The 18,374-nt window shown below is 50.5% G+C and overlaps 1 protein-coding gene across 1 annotated transcript; it reads left to right on the top strand.

The window, feature by feature from the left end:
* The first annotated feature begins 300 nt into the window (after positions 1-300).
* Igf2bp1 (insulin like growth factor 2 mRNA binding protein 1) lies at positions 301-16,628 on the top strand. The gene is made up of 13 exons (XM_059271604.1): positions 301-345; positions 734-785; positions 4,675-4,738; positions 5,661-5,942; positions 6,693-6,827; positions 8,655-8,777; positions 9,426-9,561; positions 10,551-10,673; positions 10,946-11,137; positions 12,011-12,085; positions 12,836-12,967; positions 13,305-13,418; positions 14,500-16,628. The coding sequence occupies exons 4-13, from the start codon at positions 5,668-5,670 to the stop codon at positions 14,590-14,592; spliced, it is 1,398 nt and encodes a 465-aa protein (XP_059127587.1). The 5' UTR covers positions 301-345; positions 734-785; positions 4,675-4,738; positions 5,661-5,667; the 3' UTR covers positions 14,593-16,628.
* Positions 16,629-18,374: the final 1,746 nt, after the last annotated feature.

Here is an 18,374-nt window from a genome sequence, read left to right as displayed (position 1 = left end):
GGTGAGGCCTCGCCTACTCTAAAAGTCGGCATTCCTATTGGGTTGCTATTCTCTGGATGTCCTGGAACTTGCTATGGAGACCAGAACTCACAGAGATCCGCCTGCCTCTGCCTCCCGAGTGCTGGGATTAAAGGCGTGCGCCAGACCATGAGCTCAGTCCCCCAGCACTGGGGACAAAGCCACCATTCTACGATTTTGGTGACATGACAAGCTGGGACAAAGATTAGAAGCTGCCAGGTCATGGGGGCCTAAAGCACCTGGAATTTTCTCTAACTTATTTTTTTCTTTCATTTCAGGAGTCGGAAAATTCAGATCCGAAACATTCCACCTCAGCTCCGATGGGAAGTAAGTGTCTGGGGAAATGCACAGTGGGGTGGAGACGGAGACAAGGCTCGGTGTCCTTCTGAGTTGGTAGAAATGACTAAGAGGTCTCCCCTGGGTGTGGGGTTGGAAGGGTCTCATTTTTCCTCACACCCTGAGACAAGAGGCATTAGGGAGGTAGGGAGAGTGTCCCCTGAGTTTTAGAACTTTATTATGGTAGAGTCTGCCTCAGAGAGTCCCTTAGCACAGAGCCAGGTACATTCTTGCAAACACTGGAGTTGCCATCAGGAGTAGGAGGCTAAGGAGATGGAACTGAAAAGTGATCAAACTGTCTAGTTCCTGCTGGTGCCCCAGAGTGTTGGGGCAAGGGGCATGCGGGCCTGGGATACTCAGCCGTTTTCTACTTCTTCAGGTGCTGGACAGCCTGCTGGCCCAGTATGGAACAGTGGAGAACTGTGAACAAGGTAAGACTGGGACGAGGGTGAGTGTGCAGGGAGCTGGATGGCTTCAGCACCATGCAGGTCTGTGACCAGATGCCCGGGAAGGTCCAGACAGAGTGGGTGCAGCAGCAGATAGGCTGGAAACTGGACTACTATGATAGGCAGTCTGGACACCCCTCTTATATTTTTCCTTTTTTGGTTTTTCAAGGCAGAGCCTCACTGTGTAGCCCTGGCTATTTCAAAATTTGGAGTATAGATCAGGCTAGCCTTGAACTTTGCCTCCTGATAAAGGTGTGAGCCACCACATCTGATTTATCACCCTTTCTCCTTGAGTCTGAGCCCCAGGCTTTCAGGAATTACAGTGTTTCAGTAGAAGTTTAAGAATGGAAATTTATGGGGGCTGGGTGTATTTAGTCCCAGCTGTTGAGTGGCAGAGGCAGGAGGATCTCTGTGTTTCTACAGATCGAGTTCTGAGACAGGCAGGGCTACCCAGAGAAACCAACCCCCGCCCCCAAACAAACAGGGTTTATTTGTTAATAGTTTTTGTAGGCAGAATCTTTTGACAACTGTGCTCACAGAGGGAAGAGTGAGAGGAATTCCAAGTCAGACAAAATTAACTGTCATTTTTGAGGGTCCTCTGTTTCTAGGAGTGTAAAATCTTGCAAAGAAGATGGGTTTGGGGTGGTTAGGTTAGACATAGGGTTGTTATTAGATCATTTTTTTAAAGCCAGCACGTGAGAGCGTTCCATGTTCATGGGTGTTGTGACGCATACGTGCATCCTGTCGTTAAGCCTGTCCGGCTCCTCACCTTGTCAGCTCTCTTCGGTGAGAACATGAAGTCCATGGTGCAGTGTGGTCTGTGGCTGTCATAGTCTCCTTGGCTGCCTCTCCCCAGCCTTCCCTTCCCCAATTCTCTCCCAGGCCTTGGCACCCTTAACCATCTTTTTTCTCAGTTCAGCCAGACTGCCTCCCCTCCCCCCCCCAGCCCTCCTTTTCCTACTTCCTCCCCTTTCCCCTACTCCCCCCCCCCCATCTCCACCTTCCTTTCCCCTTTCCCTCCCATTCTCAAGCCTTCAGTCTTGAGAGCTTGTAGTTACTTGTCTTTAGAGCCTGGCTTATTTAATTTAACTTGGTAATTTCTGGTTACATCTAGTCACAGCGGATGGAATTTCTTTTTTTTTTTCTTTTTTCTTTTTTTTTTTTTTTTTTTGTTGTTGTTGTTGTTGTTTTTTCCGAGACAGGGTTTCTCTGTGAAACAGTCCTGGCTGTCCTGGAACCCACTCTGTAGACCAGGCTGTGAGTTCGAGGCTGGGATTAAAGGCATGCACCACCACTGCCCCGCTGGGATTTCAGTTTTTTTTATGACTGAATAGTATTCCAGTCTGTGTGTTGGGGCCGGGTAGGGTGCCTGAGTGAGCGCCCCCTGTTGGCCGCTTTAGATCGGTGCCTTTCTTCCTTGTGAGTAGTGCAGCAGCCCACTTTTGGAAATCTTCAGGGAGCAGCCATTGCTTTGTCTGAGGTTTAAATATTCATTTCTAAATTCCTTGTGGGAAGGTGCAAGCTGTGTGTGCTGACAGATGATGCTGACAGACCTTGCCCGCCCACCGGTGAAGCGCTCCTTTCTCTGCTCTAACTCTGACTTGCCTCTCATCTTAAATGCCAGAGCACAGCGGAATTAGCTGATAGCGGTTGCCCATGCATGCTTTCAGCTGGACTCATGAGTTAGACAGACCAGGGGGCCACTCTGAGCAGCATCTGCCACTGAAACGGACAGGCTCGGTCAGGTTGACACCTGAATCTGTCCCTGGAACCCACATGATGGATGGAGAGAGCTGACTTCCTAAAGTTGTCCTCTGACCTCCACACATCACACACACACACACACACACACACACACACACACACAAAAAAAATAGTTTTTAAAAAATGAAGAGGAGCCCACAGATGTGCCCAAGGCTCTCACCAGCCGAAGTGGCCTCCAACACAGTCCTGCTCAGGAGTTGCGGGTCTGCACCACCACATCCAGCTCAACTGTCACGGTTTCTTTTCATTTTAGGCGGAGCCTTGCAGTGTGGTCCTGGCTGGCTCACACTCACCGTCAGCCCCGGCTGCCCTGGCGATCTTGGCCATCCTTATCCTCTGGGTGTGCTGGGGTTACTAGTGTGTTCTGCTGCACCCGGCTTTAAATGCCAGTTACTGGTTTATTTGAGAAAGGCTCTCCTTTAGCCCAGACTGGCTTATTTTACAGTGTAGCAAAGGTTGGTCTTGACAGTAGTAGTCCTGCCTGCCTCAGGCCTTCTGAATGCCAGAATTGTAGGTGTGCATGACCACGCTCACTTTCAAATGTCATTTTCTTTTAAAAATTTTTAAAGTTTTATTTACTTGTTTTAGTTTTCCTGAGACAGGATCACACTATGTAGCCTTGGCAGTTATCCTTCAAACACTTTTTTTTCAAGGTTTATTTATCATGTATACAGTGTTCTGTCTGCATGTGTGCCTGCAGGCCAGAAGAGGGTGCCAGGTCTCATTACAGATGGTTGTGAGCCACCATGTGGGTGCTGGGAATTGAACTCAGGACCTCTGGAAGAACAGCCAGCGCTCTTAATCTCTGAGTCATCTCTCCAGCCCAAGCTCCCTTATTTTTTAAAAATATTATTTTTACATCTTTTGTGCTTATGTGTGTGCGTGCACACTTGCCATGCCCACCTTGTGGAGGTCAGACAACAACTTGGGCGTTGGTTTTCACGTGGGGCCCAGAGATGGGATCAGGTCCTCAGCCCTGGCAGCAGGTGCCAGCTTTCTGCTGAGCCATCTGCACCAGCCCTTACTTGGTACTGCTAACTTTATGTGTGTGGGTGTTGGTCTCCACCACGTGTGTACAGTGCCCGAAGAGGCCAGATCGGATTTCCTGGAAGTAGAATTACAGAAGGTTGTAAGCCACCATGTGGGTTCTGGGTTCGAACCGGGTCCTGGGGTTCTTAGCCACTGAACCATCTCTGAGGTATATTTTGAGACAAAGCTTTCTTATATTTTTGGTTGTAAGCCTAGCCTTTAACCGCTGAGCCATCTCTCCTGCCCGACAAAGCTTTCTTTATCAGTACAGTCCTGAATTCCTGGTCTTTCTGAGACTGCAGGTGCACACCATAATGCTTGGCCTGAGGTTCTTCTGTCTGTCTCTTAATGTAATAACTCCCCATCACTGAAGTGGGTTAGTTTTAGTCCTGCTGGTGAATTCAAGGTTAGCCTTTAGCTATATAGTGAGCTGCAAGCCAGCCTGAGGTGTATTGAGTGAGACCCTGTCTCACAAAGCCAAAGGTTGAGGGTGTAGGTCAATACTAGAGTTGTATAGCATGTGCAAAGGCCCTGGGTTCAATTTCCAGTGACTCAAAATTAATTAAAAGTAAGGTGGTAACCAATAGATCCAAACTCTGGGATGGGATTGATTCTTATGACTCATAACTGGTGGCCCAGTGTGCCCCATGCCCACTCTCAAGATGTTTAGAATGCTGGAGCCTGGAATTCCTTCTCTGGAAAACGTCTTTGTGGATATCCAAGCTTACAGAATGGATTAAGGTAGTCCCAAGTCACTTGAGGCATTGAGAAAAGGAGACCCAAGCCGTTTTCTTGACAGTTACCTCTGTAAGTGTCTAATCTCACCCACCAGCTGTTGTTTTTTGCTAGTTGGCCTTTCCTAGGGTGAGTCTGCCTCCAGAGTGGAGATGTGTGTGGTGGGTGCAGGAAAACCTTCGCCAGCCTTGCTCCCTGGGTCTCTGGTGAAGGAGGGCGGTCTCCTGTGAACTGTCTTTTCCCTTGTCCTCTGAGTATATTCTAGGCTCGGTAGTCCCGTGCTCGACCTACAAACAGGCTTGAGTTTCTTGGCAGCGCTAACTCTGGTGGTCCGTTGTCTCTACAGTGAACACAGAAAGTGAAACAGCCGTGGTCAACGTCACCTACTCTAACCGGGAGCAGACCAGGCAGTGAGTACCTCAGAAGTGGGACTGGGGGTCTCCAGAGGGGTGTTGGAGATGGGTTCTACTCAGACCCCTGTGGGTAGGTCCAGGCAGGCTGGAATCCTCAGCTGCCTTCTGGTGTTGGATCCCACAAAAGGCTTTTTCAGGGGCCATGTTTCCTTGATGTTTTGTTTCAGAAGTGAGAAATTTACCCATAAAAATGAATGGGGAGGGGGGTCGACTAGGAGAGGAGATTGTCTCTCGGTACCCAGGACTGCAGAGTCCTGTATGTGTCGATGGCGCCATCTATTGGTTATGAGGGGGACCTGCCTCGTTCAAAAAAAAAAAAACTCGAAGGTGGATCAAAAGTGTTTCCCCTTTGAGACAGACCATAGTGACCTCCAGTTCACTTGCATAGCCAAGGGCTACCCCAGACTCCTGATTTTCCTGCCCCCTATTTCCTAAACGTTGGGATTGTAGGTGTGGGTTGCGGCTCCTGGATCCAGTGTGTGATGCAGGATGGTTAGGAGCCCAGCTGCTGTCCCCACCTGTGAGTCCCCACCACCATCATCACAGGTCCCAGCTCCTTAGCCCTTAGGTTCAGCATTTACAATTCTCACTCCCTGGGTGGACAGACCACATGCTGTGTACACTGATTGTTTCTAGCCCTACCTGGTTGTCACCAGGGTTTTGCCACATTTTGGTTTTTTGTTTTCTTGCTTCAACATTTTCCAGTGGTCTTAAGTGGAAAAGCATGAGGCCTTGCTGTATTGATGACTTTTCCCTTAGTTTAGACTGGAAGATTCCCTAGAGATGGGGTGGCAGACCGGTGGTCAGCTCCCCATCTGCAGTGTGGTCCCAGCTGTAGCCCAGCCGGTGCTTTGTGGAAGGAGGCACTGGATGTGATTGTCATGGTTGGAGTGACCGCTGGACTTCTCTCTGTCCCCAGAGCTATTATGAAGCTCAATGGCCACCAGCTGGAGAACCATGCCCTGAAGGTCTCCTACATACCTGATGAGCAGATAGCCCAGGGTCCCGAGAACGGGCGCCGTGGAGGCTTTGGCTCTCGGGGCCAGCCCCGGCAAGGATCCCCTGTGGCATCGGGGGCTCCGGCCAAGCAGCAGCAAGTAGACATCCCCCTCCGGCTCTTGGTTCCCACGCAGTATGTAGGCGCTATCATCGGCAAGGAGGGTGCCACCATCCGCAACATCACAAAACAGACTCAATCCAAGTGAGTACTGGGAGAGGGAGGCTGGGTACAGGAAACAGATTGGGGCCCGGAGAGGCTCCTGGGAATTGTTGTTTGGGACGTGGTCACTGTTGCCATATTACCTTTGTGTGGAGGCTGGGCAAACGGGAGACAGAATGGGTCTCTGGGCCGTACACTGTCACCTACAGTTCCCATAATTCCTTGTATTAAGTTGCTCCAGGAAACCCAGTCCTGTGATTTGAGTCCCTCACTCCTCCGGTATTCTGTGATAAGTGGCCGCTTGATAGCCACAGCGTGGCTAAAGTCAGGGCCCTTTGCCACAAGTCATAATTATATCCCACCTCACACTGTAGTGTAGTCACCCGCTTCCCTTATCTTCATAGACGATCGATCGGTCGGTGCTTATGGGAAAGAAGAGCTTGGTTGTGTCCTTATTCATAGAAAATCGTTTATTTCCTTGTAGTTGGGACAGTGTCTCCCTGGTACAGTGTTTGAAGAAGGACACTAGAAGGGGAAAACAGCTTCATAGCCACACACACCTGGCAGTGTCCCTACCCAGCAGCTGTGAGGTGTTCGGCATTGTCCTCTCCAGCCACCTCCTGACAGGCTGGCAGAGCAGCACCCGCCATGGTTCCCTGGCCCTCTCTTTACTTCCCGGTTCTACACTTGACAGGCCCCATTCCAAGGAGAGTGGGTTCTGTGCTTTGACAAGAGGTGGGGCAGTGGTGTTACTGGAGACACGCTAATGGGCCTTGTCCTTGTGGTCCTCAGGATAGACGTGCACAGGAAGGAGAACGCGGGGGCTGCCGAGAAGGCCATCAGTGTGCACTCCACTCCTGAAGGCTGCTCCTCGGCATGTAAGATGATCTTGGAAATAATGCACAAGGAGGCGAAGGACACCAAAACGTAAGATCGGCTGCACTTCTGGGGACTGCTGCCCCCCACCCCACCCCACCCCACCCTTTTTTTTTTTGCTGTGCTATGAATCAAGCCTCAGGCTTCACACTTGCTTGGCTACTTGTAATTGCTAATAGCAACGATACAGAGATTAGGAGAGAGTCGCAAACGGCACAAAAACATAGAGTCTAAGATCTTTACTTGTATAATCATCTAGAAATTTTATGTGTTCAGTGTCTCCGTTTGTGTCCATATATATGGATGTGTGTATGTTTGAGTCCACATAGATGGAGTGTGTGTAGCAGAGTGTGCATGTGTCAGCACAGGGGGTCAGGCTGAAATGCTGCTCTATACCATTATAATTTTTTTGTGTGTGTCAACACATCTATCAGTAAATCTAAAGCCCCCACAGAGACAGAAGTGACGCAGGGCTTGAACTATAGCACAGTGACGTGGGGTAGATGCTTGCATACATGAGAACCTGGGTGTGGGCCCCACTAATGCAAAGAAGTACAGGGGATTCACTTCCAGTACCTTCGGAGTTGGGGTTCTTTGGTGTGGGTGGCAGTGTTTGAGGCTGGATCTCACTATAGCCGAAGATAACCTTGAACTCTCCTGTAATCCTGCCTCCCAAGTGCTGGGATTACAGTCAGTTTCTTTTTGTTTTCTTTGATTGGCTCTGGAGTTGGAGAGACGGCTCAGCCATTAAGAGTGGATAGTGTTCTATTAGAGGACCAGAATTCGGATCCCACCATTCATGTCGGGTAGCTCACAAACTTGAAACTCAAGCTCTAAGGGATCAGTGCCCCCTTCTGACATCCATGGGCGTCTTCACACATTCCCGCTGTCTCTCTGTCTCTGTGTGTGTGTGTCTCTCTCTCACACACATACTTAAAAGAGAGAGTCTTTCACAGTCCGGGTTAGGAACTTATGGTCGTCCTCCTGCCTACCCTGATAATAGGTGTACATCATCACACTATTTCGGGTGATTTTTGTTTGTTTGGCTTTTTTATTTGTTCTGTTGCTTTTCATGATAGGGTTTCTTGTCCTAGAACTCACTCTGTAGACCATATGTGCCTGCCTCTGCCTCCCAAGTGCTGGGATTAAATGCAGGCATTTCGTTTCGTTTCGGTTTTTTTTTTTTTTTTTTTTTTTTGAGACAAGGTTCTCTGTGTAAGTTCTGGGATTCACTCTGTAGACCAGGCTAGCTAGCCTCAAACTCAGATATACTCTGCCTCCTAAGTGCTAGATTAAAGGCATTTGCCACCCCCGTCCGGCTCAGTTGTTACTTTCTTGTTACAGCTTTATTGGGATTCAATTAGCACAAAAATGTTGTTTGTAGACATGTTGCCTAGATTGGCCTAGAATTCCTGGGCTCAGTGGATCCTCAGCCTAGAGTATCTGAGACTGTAGGCACATCCCACCATTTCTGGCTTAATTGTGTATTATTTCCCTTTCCTTTCTGCTCCCTCAACCCCTTTACCTTGGGAGTGGACAGCTCAGTTAAATTCCTGAGCTAAATTCTCAGACCCTATCGCACCCGCTTTTCCGGTGTCCTGTTTGGTGATTTTTCGAGTGTGCAGTTTGAGTTTCGATTTGTATATGGTAGTACCTGTTGAAACCATGATCACCGTTGAGAGAAAGTTTTGGCTCCCAGATTTCATCCTGCTTCCCACAGGCTATCCTCATCCACCATTTCTCTGTAAACCCCTGATCTGCTGGGTTTTGTAATCTTGTGATACTCGATTTGTGGTTTGTCCTGGGATTGTTTGTTGTGAGTGACCTCATGGTTGAGTCTTCGTTGGCATTACTGACTGTCCCCCTTTTTCCCCCCAGGGCAGATGAGGTTCCCCTGAAGATCCTGGCCCATAATAACTTTGTGGGGCGACTCATCGGCAAGGAAGGAAGGAACTTGAAGAAGGTGGAGCAGGACACGGAGACAAAGATCACCATCTCCTCGTAAGGCTCTCACTGGCTCCCTTTACTGGCGTGGCGAGCATGGGGCTGGGGTACCAGGGATTTCAGCGCTCAGCCTTAGTACCTGCCTCTTAAATTGGGCACTGCTTCCGTTGGCATAAGGCAAACAGGAGAAGTGATGAGATCATTTTCTACCTCTCGATAAGGGCTGGGACACCCCACCTCTTGGCACAGTCTACCTCTGCATCTCCAGGAAAGCCTGCAGCTAGGGTGTGGGCTTTAGGAATGTCTGCCACTGTGAGAGGTGCACAAACCTTGGTCCTTTTTAGCCTGGGCATGCTGGGATGCCTCAGAAGACCCAGTGAAAGGTACAAGTTAGCTATTTGTAAGCACCCTGCCTCTCCATTTCCTTAGAGACTGACCTGTTTGCAGGGTAACTTCTGTAAAACCGCCTGTAGCAATCCTGCACGTGTGGCCACCACACCTCTCACAGTAGGTTCTGTTCCCACAGAAGGGATTCCCGTGCTTGTCCTGTGCTCCTTGCCCTGGTCACCTGAGGCTGGAGATAACTTAGCCAGCCTTTAGAAACGCTGGCCCTGTAACTCAGCTGCTCTTTGACTTTGTCCCTGGCTGGGGCCTGGTCCAGTCCTTCCTTGTCCACTGCTTGACACTGCCCTGCTCTCCTGCCAGGCTCCAGGATCTCACTCTCTATAACCCCGAGAGGACCATCACCGTAAAGGGGGCCATTGAGAACTGCTGCAGGGCTGAGCAAGAGATCATGAAGAAAGTTCGAGAGGCCTACGAGAATGATGTGGCCGCCATGAGTGTGAGTGAAAGGTGGCATCCTCCTGTGTTTGTGTAGGGAGTTGAACCCAGGCCCTGGAGATAGGCAAAAGCTGTTCCCTGAACTACATCCCTAGCCCCTCAGCACCCTTCTCTGAACTTAGGGCAGGGCTCGTCATCTGGCTCCTGAGGTGGGGTTGGGGCATAATCTTGGGTTTCATGGGTTTTTATACTTTAGCCAGCGAAACCCAGCAATCCTGTCTCTGTCCTCCAAACCCCACTGGGCTTAGGGACATGGTATTGACACTCAGGTCCTCAGTGCTCTTACCCCCTGAACCATCTTCCCTGTTTCTACCACAGATTTTGCTTGTCACCATCTGGTCTTGTTTGAGACAGGGTCTCAGCATGTAGCCCAGGTTGGCTTGGAACTTGATAAATAGTGCCATCCTCTAACTCACAGAGATTGATCTGCCTCTGTCTCCCAATAATGGGATTCTGTTCTCCCCATGCCCTGTCCCATCTTGGACTTTGAATGGAAATTGGGGATAGGATATTCAACAGAAAGGGTCAGAACTACTTGGGCCCAAGGAATCAAAGGGAAAGTGGTCCCAGTTTCTCACAGAGGGGCATCACATTCAGATTATGAGCCTGTTTTGCTTCCATCAACGTGGCAGAAACAAATAGGAAGCCTGCTGGTTGCCTTCCTGCTCGGACATACCAGTTTAGTCCAGTGAGGACATCTCCATGGCTCAAGAGAACCCACAATGCCAGGCAGGTTTTGACAGAAGCAAATAACTCTTGTGGGGAGCTGACTTGCGCTGGGGGTGCCGGCTCCTGTGGGTTCTCCAGAGCCACACACCAGGGCCCAAGACCCCTCAGCAAGCTGAGCTCACAGACCAGGCTTACCAGGGCCTGTGGGCAAGCTGAGCTTATAGACCAGCCTCACCGGGGCCTGTGGGCAAGCTGAGCTTATAGACCAGCCTCACCGGGGCCTGTGGGCAAGCTGACCTGGACCTCCTGTCTCTCCTCCAGTTACAGTCTCACCTCATCCCCGGTCTCAACCTGGCCGCTGTAGGTCTATTCCCAGCTTCGTCCAGTGCGGTCCCACCACCTCCCAGCAGCGTCACTGGGGCTGCCCCCTATAGCTCCTTCATGGTAGGTGGAAGGTCTTATTATCAGGGACCCATGGAAGTGGGGGGAGGGGACATTGGCAGGATGGAGGGAAGAGAGACCTGCAGGCAGAATGCCGGCTCCAAGGAGAGCAGCCCGCCGAGGTAGCTCCTGTGGTGGCGGCAGCGGCAGCTTTGCACTGGATTTTGCTTCCCTTTAGCTCGAGGGGGGCTAAAAGGAACCCGTGGTGTCCTTCCATGGCCCAGGGTGCAGCTGGGTACCCGCATCTGTTTCTTTTGGAGGTTGTGAGGAAATAGGGTAGAGGGGCTCCTGGGTCTTGCCTCGCCCCACTCCCTGGTCCTTTAGTAAGGAGTCTCTTGTCCTGGCAGCAGGCTCCAGAGCAAGAGATGGTCCAGGTGTTCATCCCCGCCCAGGCTGTGGGCGCCATCATCGGCAAGAAAGGGCAGCACATCAAACAGCTGTCGCGGTTTGCCAGCGCCTCCATCAAGGTGACTTGCTTTGACATCTTCCAGGTCTAGTGTGAACTCCAGCTCCCTCACACTTTGGGGAATGAAAGCCCAGTCCCTTGTGGGTGTCTTAAGTACTTCCAGGTTTCCAGGCTATAGAAGAGACAGTATTACGCATACAGCAGGCTGAGATATTGCCCAAAATAGAATGGACCCAGTCCCGGCCCCTTTCTTTTTTTGGGGGGCGGGGGTTTCGAGACAGGGTTTCTCTGTGTAGCTTCGCGCCTTTCCTGGAACTCACTCTGTAGCCCAGGCTGGCCTTGAATTCACAGAGATCTGCCTGGCTCTGCCTCCCGAGTGCTGGGATTAAAGTCGGGCGCCGCCACCACCTCCCGGCCAGTCCCCAGCCCCTTTCTAAACCAATACCCCGACCCCTTGCTAGACTCCGTCAAGTCTCAGTGTCCTGGTGTGGGATGTAGGAAGCAGGCGGGGCTTAGCAGTGAGTACCATGTACTGGTTGTCTTAGCTCCCTGGATCCAGGAGCCATCACGAAACCAGTGCTGTTAATCTTACGGGTCCAGATTCATGGGTTTCATTCTATGGCATTTAAAGCTTTGTGATTCCCTCCCCGACCCCAAGAGGTGTAGCCACTACCTTCTCTATTTCGTAATTCCCTGCCTCTCGGCAGCCCCCTGCTAAAACCCTCAGATGGGGTGGTGGCGGGGAGCAGTCCTGCTGCGGAAGCATCACTGAGGCAGGTCCTTCTAGCAGGTCTCGTGTGCAGACAGGAACTTGGGTTTGAGGCTTTTTCTTCTCTTTATCTCAGAGTGGGCGATGGGAGGGAACTAGAGGGGATGGCGATGCCTCCGTCTCCCTTGGGAAGCAGCCCCCTCTGACCACCTGTGTGCTTTGTAGATTGCTCCACCAGAAACACCTGACTCCAAAGTTCGGATGGTTATCATTACTGGACCCCCAGAGGCTCAGTTCAAGGTTTGGTCTATGTTGCTTTTCCAGGGTGGGTACAGGGGAGGGGAGGTTGGTAACCTAACGTGCAGGGAAAGGGCTGGGACAGCTTCTGTTTGTCGTCAGATTCCTGTCACGGGTCCACAGCTGCAAAGCTGCTTTCAAAGTGCCGGCAAGCTTAATTTCTGTTCATTTCCACTCACTTCCTCACAGTCCACACAGGAATGTGAGAAAGAGGGGCATCCGAGGTGTTTGCATTTGATGCCGACACCCCTTCTTTTCATGTCTGCGCCCTTCACTTGATCTGTGAGGAGAGAGACTGAGTAGCTAGTTGTTGCCATTCATGGTTGTGATGCGTTGGTACTGCCACATCCCAGAACCTGTAAGTGGGGCATCCTTTGAAGTATTTACTCATTTTTTCTTTAGGAGGGAGGTGGGAAGAGATTAAGGCAGGGTCTCAGTATGTAACTCTAGCTGGCCCAGAACTAGTTCTGCAGACCAGGTTGGCTATGAACTTGTGGTGATCCTCCTGCCTCTGTAGTGCTGGGATACTGATTCACTCGTGGGTCATAGTCTGACGGTCTCCAGCATTACAGATAACCAGGGAACCATTGCAAGTCACCCCTAGGGATTTGCGACCACTCACCTCAGCTGTTGGTCCTCGGTAGGGTTCTGGCCACTTGGATGCTCTTAAGAGCCTGGACTGGAGCCTGGAGGCCACGTACCTGCCTTCCACCTGGATCCATGGCTGCTCTAACCATGACCTCCTCTCCCTAGGCTCAGGGAAGAATCTATGGCAAACTAAAAGAAGAGAATTTCTTTGGTCCCAAGGAGGAAGTAAAGCTGGAGACCCACATACGGGTACCAGCTTCAGCGGCTGGCCGGGTCATCGGCAAAGGCGGCAAAACGGTGAGCTCCGAGGGCTGACAGCGCCAGGCCTCGCTCGCTGACCCCGCACCTCGCTCGCTGACCCCCCCCCTCGCTCGCTGACCCCCCCTTTTGTCCAGCGCTTTCACTTTTACCCTCCTTTGTCCACTGACTTGACTCTAGTTCCCTGGCCCGGCGCCATTCACCCACCCCTCACCCTCCTCCGGGCCCACGGTGTCTGTTTTGTTTTTCTTTTTGTGGTGCTAAGTCTTGAACCCAGGACCTCATGCGCTGAACAAAGCATTCCACCATGAGTTGCCCTCCTCCTCTTCCTCCTCTTCCGTCGCTCTGAGCTTCTCTCTGGCTGCCCCGCCCCTAGGTGAACGAGCTGCAGAACCTTACGGCCGCCGAGGTGGTAGTGCCAAGAGACCAGACCCCGGACGAGAACGACCAAGTCATCGTTAAGATCATCGGGCATTTCTATGCCAGCCAGGTATGGACCATCTTCCCCCACCTCCAGAGGGCTCAGGAGCCAGGAGCAGAGACCCGAGGGCTCTCAAGGTTGTGACTTGCACGGGTCCTCTGGGAGCTCCCCATACCTGCCTGCTCTGGGCTGGTTGGTCTGGCTCAGGTTGCAGGAGTGAGTGTGAGAATGTTGTCCTCTTTACACTCTTCAGTGTCTCTAGGGGTGAAAGTGCTTATCACCAAACACAAACCCGAGTGCAGTCTCCAGTACCCGTGTGTTCGCAGAGAGAACCAGCTTCTGGACATTGTCTTCTGAACGAAGTGTGCAGATGCACACAATTCATACGTTAGCGGTTTCCAAGTATATTGTGTATGACACATAATGGTTGGATCTAGTATATATTCATAGTCTCCTTGGTTGTCCTGAACCCCGTCCGCACTGGATAGGAAGTTAGTATTCAGCTTTGTCCATGGAATGATAACAGTCAAACCCCGGGATTCTCTCCTGCTCCCTGTTCACCCTCTGGCCTACCATACAGATGAGGCCGCCCTGCCACTCTGAGTAATCCTGCTTCCGCCTCCTTAAAGCTGGGGTAGCAGGTAAGTCACCACACCTGGCTTTGTGTTGTCGCAACTCTTCATCACCCCCTTTCCCACTGTCACGGGTGCCTCCAAAGCCAGAAAGCAGTGCCAATCTCAGGTTCAAATCTGGTTGACCTTGAGCAGGGGGTGGAGAAGGTTGACTCTCCTCAACCCTCGGCACGTCCCGGTGTTACACAGCTTCAGCTTACCAGTGTGCTGTGGCCCTTGGGGGCTGTTTGAGCAGGTAGGGTCAGAACTTCCAGCCCAAGCCGCAGACCCTCTCTGCTGAGTTACCTGGTATTTTAAGATCTTTGAGAAACAGCGACAGCCTCGGGAATGATACCTAAGGTTTAGGATTATGCTGGACCCAGCCCTGTCTCACAGGCTTTGTCTATATTAACTCAGTTAAGCCTCACAAGAACTGTGTTATTCTAATGAGAGAAATGAGGCTGGTAAGGACGAATTCTTCCTGCTGCTGCTACGCAAAGCATCCTCATCGGCCTCCTCCTTGCCTGTTCTCAATGCAGATGGCGCAGCGCAAGATCCGAGACATCCTGGCTCAGGTGAAGCAGCAGCACCAGAAGGGACAGTGCAACCAGGCCCAGGCACGGAGGAAGTGACCGCCCCTTCCTGTCCCGTTGGCTCCAGATCAGCAGGCAGACCGCAGAACTGGAGGGCGGAGGGCCAGTGTGCTCTTCCCAGCAGGCCTGAGAATGAGTGGGAATCAGAGGCTTTTGGGTCTGGCTGGAGATCAGGTTTGCCCACTGTCTTGAGAAAAATGTTCCAGTGAGGAACCCTGATCTCTTGCCCCCAATTCAGTCAGGTGGCCACAACGGCCCCCCCTTGGAATGTCACTGTTGCAAATGTCGCTTGGGTTGCTTTTAAACGTGGATTATTTTGAGGAAGTTCTCCAGCCTCCATCAGAAAGATGGGTAAGCTCCCAGGGGGGAAGAGAAATAAAATTTCCTTCAGGTTTTATTAAACCTCAAAGGATGGTTTGTTTCTTGACCCCAGAATCTTTCTAACCTGACTCCTTGGTTAACTTGATGAAAATTCCTCCTATTTTCAATGCCTTGACCCAACACCTTAGCGCCTCCTGTATTCATGTACACTGTTTATCCTTGTTACTGTGGGGTGATGTTGGGGCTGGAACGCAACTTTGTTTACAATATTAACTGTGGAGAATACTTGTCATTGGTGCTTTCATTCTGATCCTTCCTCAACCAGCCAGTGGGAACAGCAAGATAGAAAGAAGAAGGAGAGAGAGGATAATTAAAATATCTACTGATCCACGTTTAAAAGGAGTCCTTGCGCTGAGGATAGAGCTCAGTGGTCAGAGTACTTGCCTGGCATGTTCAAGGCCCTGGGTTCCATCCTTGGCATCACAAAAAGAAAAAAAGATAGCGTACCCTTGTGGGTGAGCTATTGCAGATCGCCATCTAGAAAAATTGGCACAACAGAAATTTCTCCTGCTCAGCTGGGACTTCCCCACCAAGATTTCCCCACTCCTTTTATGGCCATCTAACCCTGTGGGTCCTGCATGGTGCCCTGGTACACATGGGTGGTACCACATGCTCAGCAGGGTGAGGGCTGACCACTGTCCCTGATTCCTATCATTCTCAGGCGGATTTTATATTTTTTTAAAGTCTATTTTAATGATTGGATATATGAGCTCTGGGAAAGGGGGTGTGAGCTCCCTTTGATAAAGTCTCAGTTCCATGGAGGAGTCGAGTGGTCCAAAGGTGCCCTCACTCCAACCCGTGTGCTCTTAGAAGGGCTGAGGCAGGCATTGCGGTGTATTTCCCGCCACGGCACACTGTTTCCTTGTGGTGGTGGGACCTACCACCCAGCCCTGAGCTTCCGAGAAAGCTTAAAGTCCATCATCTGGCAAACTTAGTCAACTGGAGATATTGTTTCTGTTGTTATTGTAGAGGGCTATTTAACTGACTGTTGTGCCTCCATGAACTGCCATTGTCGTTAGGAAAGGCATGCCTGAAAGCAAACTTCAGAATACCAGCAGCATTATGCACAAAGGGTGGACACACTTAATTTATTAATTTACCAGGCTCCATAAGATCCTGTTGGAAGTTTAGCCCTCATGGAGGACAGTGGCCATCGGTTAAGTGAGGCTAGGCCTCCCCTCCTAATACTGTACTGATTGTAATGCATTTCAGCCAGGTGATGCACTTTAGCTCCCCTGGACAGTACTACCATGCGTGCTGGGAAGAAAGGAAGGCCTCTCTGCATGTGGAAAGGCCCATGCACAGAGCTCCCTCTTCCTGGCATTGCAAGGACACAGTGACGAGCAACCATGATGTGTGGGCGGAGTCAGGCAGTGCTGTGCTAAGTGAACTACCTCAAGGTGTGAAGTTACCTCAGCAATGATTTCCTTTTGTTCCCTGAACCCTGGTTTTTCATTTTTTTATTTTCTTTTTTTTTTTTCTGATTTTTTTTTCTTTGCGGCTTGCTGATATTTTATATAAAAAAGAAAAGCAAAAGAGAAGCTGATAGTCTTGAATATTTTATTTTTTTAATGAAAAGAAAAAATGAGAAAGTTATGTTTCATAATTTCTTACAACATGAGCCAGTAACTTTAGGAGCTCTGTGGAGAACAGGCCCTGTGGGGAAAGGTGGGGGCTGGGGGCTGGATCCAGGGGAGGAGTGGGTAACCCCAAAGGTACCCAGGCCAAGGACCTTGCTGGGTTCTGATCTCTGACCTTGAAGTAGGATTTAAGATCTGGCAGAGCTTGGACCCTTGAGCACCAAACAGCAGTGTCCACAACCAGCTGGCCTGTGGGCATCCCTCCCTCCTCCTGTGGTGAAACAGGACCTTAGCTGGGTTTTCCTACCAGTGGTGCTGTTGTTATTTTAAGATATTGCCTCCGTTTTATCGAGGAGAGAAATAATAACTAAAAAATATAACCTTTTAAGAAAACATGTATTTCTTAAAAAAATATGGGAGCCAAGATTCCATTTATGGGAGAAAGACAAGGCTACCCTCTCGCCCCGCGGGAGGCCCACCTGGTTTCTTAGTGCGGTGCTTTCCGTGTCTATTTTTTGGTTATTGTTTCGTTTCCATCCGACCTCTTCTTAGTCTGTATCATTCATAAGACTGAAAGGCAGGCAGATCGTCATTGGCTGCCCTCCCCCATCTCCCTGTCTTCTCCAGGTTGATTTGGCTGATACTAAAAGTGGACCTGTTAGGTAGGACGTTCTTGATAGAGGGTGGTGGGTAGCCAAGAGGGAAGGGGAAATGGTAAACAGGACTGGGACAGGGCCTTAACTTTGGTATGCTCCCTGTGACAGCCCCCCATCGCCTCCAGACCATCTAGTCCAAAGAGAGAATGGTAGGGGTAGTAACAGGCCTGTCCCAGACACAAGGAAAGGGTCTCCCGACTTCCCAGCTGGCTCTACGTGCTTTGTCCCTAAACAAAGCTGACAATGTTCAGACATCGGCCATTTAGTGATTGAAAGTGGATTTCTTGCAGCAAGCATGCTTTGATACATGGTTCAAGTGATCATTGGGGGGGTGGGGGGATATCCAGAGTACCTGAAATGAGATTGTTGGAGTGCTCCATTCCTTGGGGGCCTGCTCCCTTCACACCTGCAGCCCGAGCCCTCCTCCTTTGGTTGATTGAGCTCCCAGAAGAGATCAGAGAGTGGCAAGGGACCTGGAAACTTACATGGACTGGGCAAAGTTCCACTGTGGCTGGACTTACCCAGCAGGAAGATTGTGAAGTTGGCTTACTAGAAAGCAAGAATACGGATTAGGGGTCAGAGGTCAGCAGGCAGGGAGAGACTGTCCTGTCTTGGGTTGTCCTGTGAACCGAAGGCCAGATCTTAGGGCAGCTCCTTGCCCTTCTGGTCACCTCTTTTTCCCCCATCCTAGTTAAGAAAGCAAACTATTACAAAAAGCACTTGGGAGATTTGGATGGTATTGAGAAAAGCAACTTTAAAAAAAAAAAATGCTTCCTGCCCTAAGGTGTATATATATAGAAAGAGGTGTATGTGTGTGCGCCACACATGTATTTTTATGAAAGGACCATCTCTTTAAGGATCTATTTTTTTTTCAATTCTTTGAAACACATAAGAAGCCAAATGGTTTGATTCACTGACTTACCTGCCGCTCACACCGCGCGGGCGGGCTTTAACCCCCTCTGGGGTCTGGTTGCCTTTTGCTGTTTGGGCTCTGTCCTCAGTTGTTGGAGTGGGGGTCTAGGCAGAAGAGAACCATAGCTGAGGACAGGAAAGTGCTGTGGCCCTTGACTCTTCTCTAGTCCTTTCTGTTTTCATTTTCTCCCTGAGCTCTCCACTTTTGGGGAAAACTCATGCCTCACTGTTGGCCGAAGAGACCCCATGTAAAAACCCAGAGGACGCTGGGGCAGGATGCTCCAGTGGGTTC

Source organism: Peromyscus eremicus, chromosome 8a (genome assembly GCF_949786415.1).
Source record: "Peromyscus eremicus chromosome 8a, PerEre_H2_v1, whole genome shotgun sequence".
Classification (NCBI taxonomy): Eukaryota; Metazoa; Chordata; class Mammalia; order Rodentia; family Cricetidae; genus Peromyscus; species Peromyscus eremicus.
This window is presented reverse-complemented; position numbering and strand designations above follow the sequence as displayed.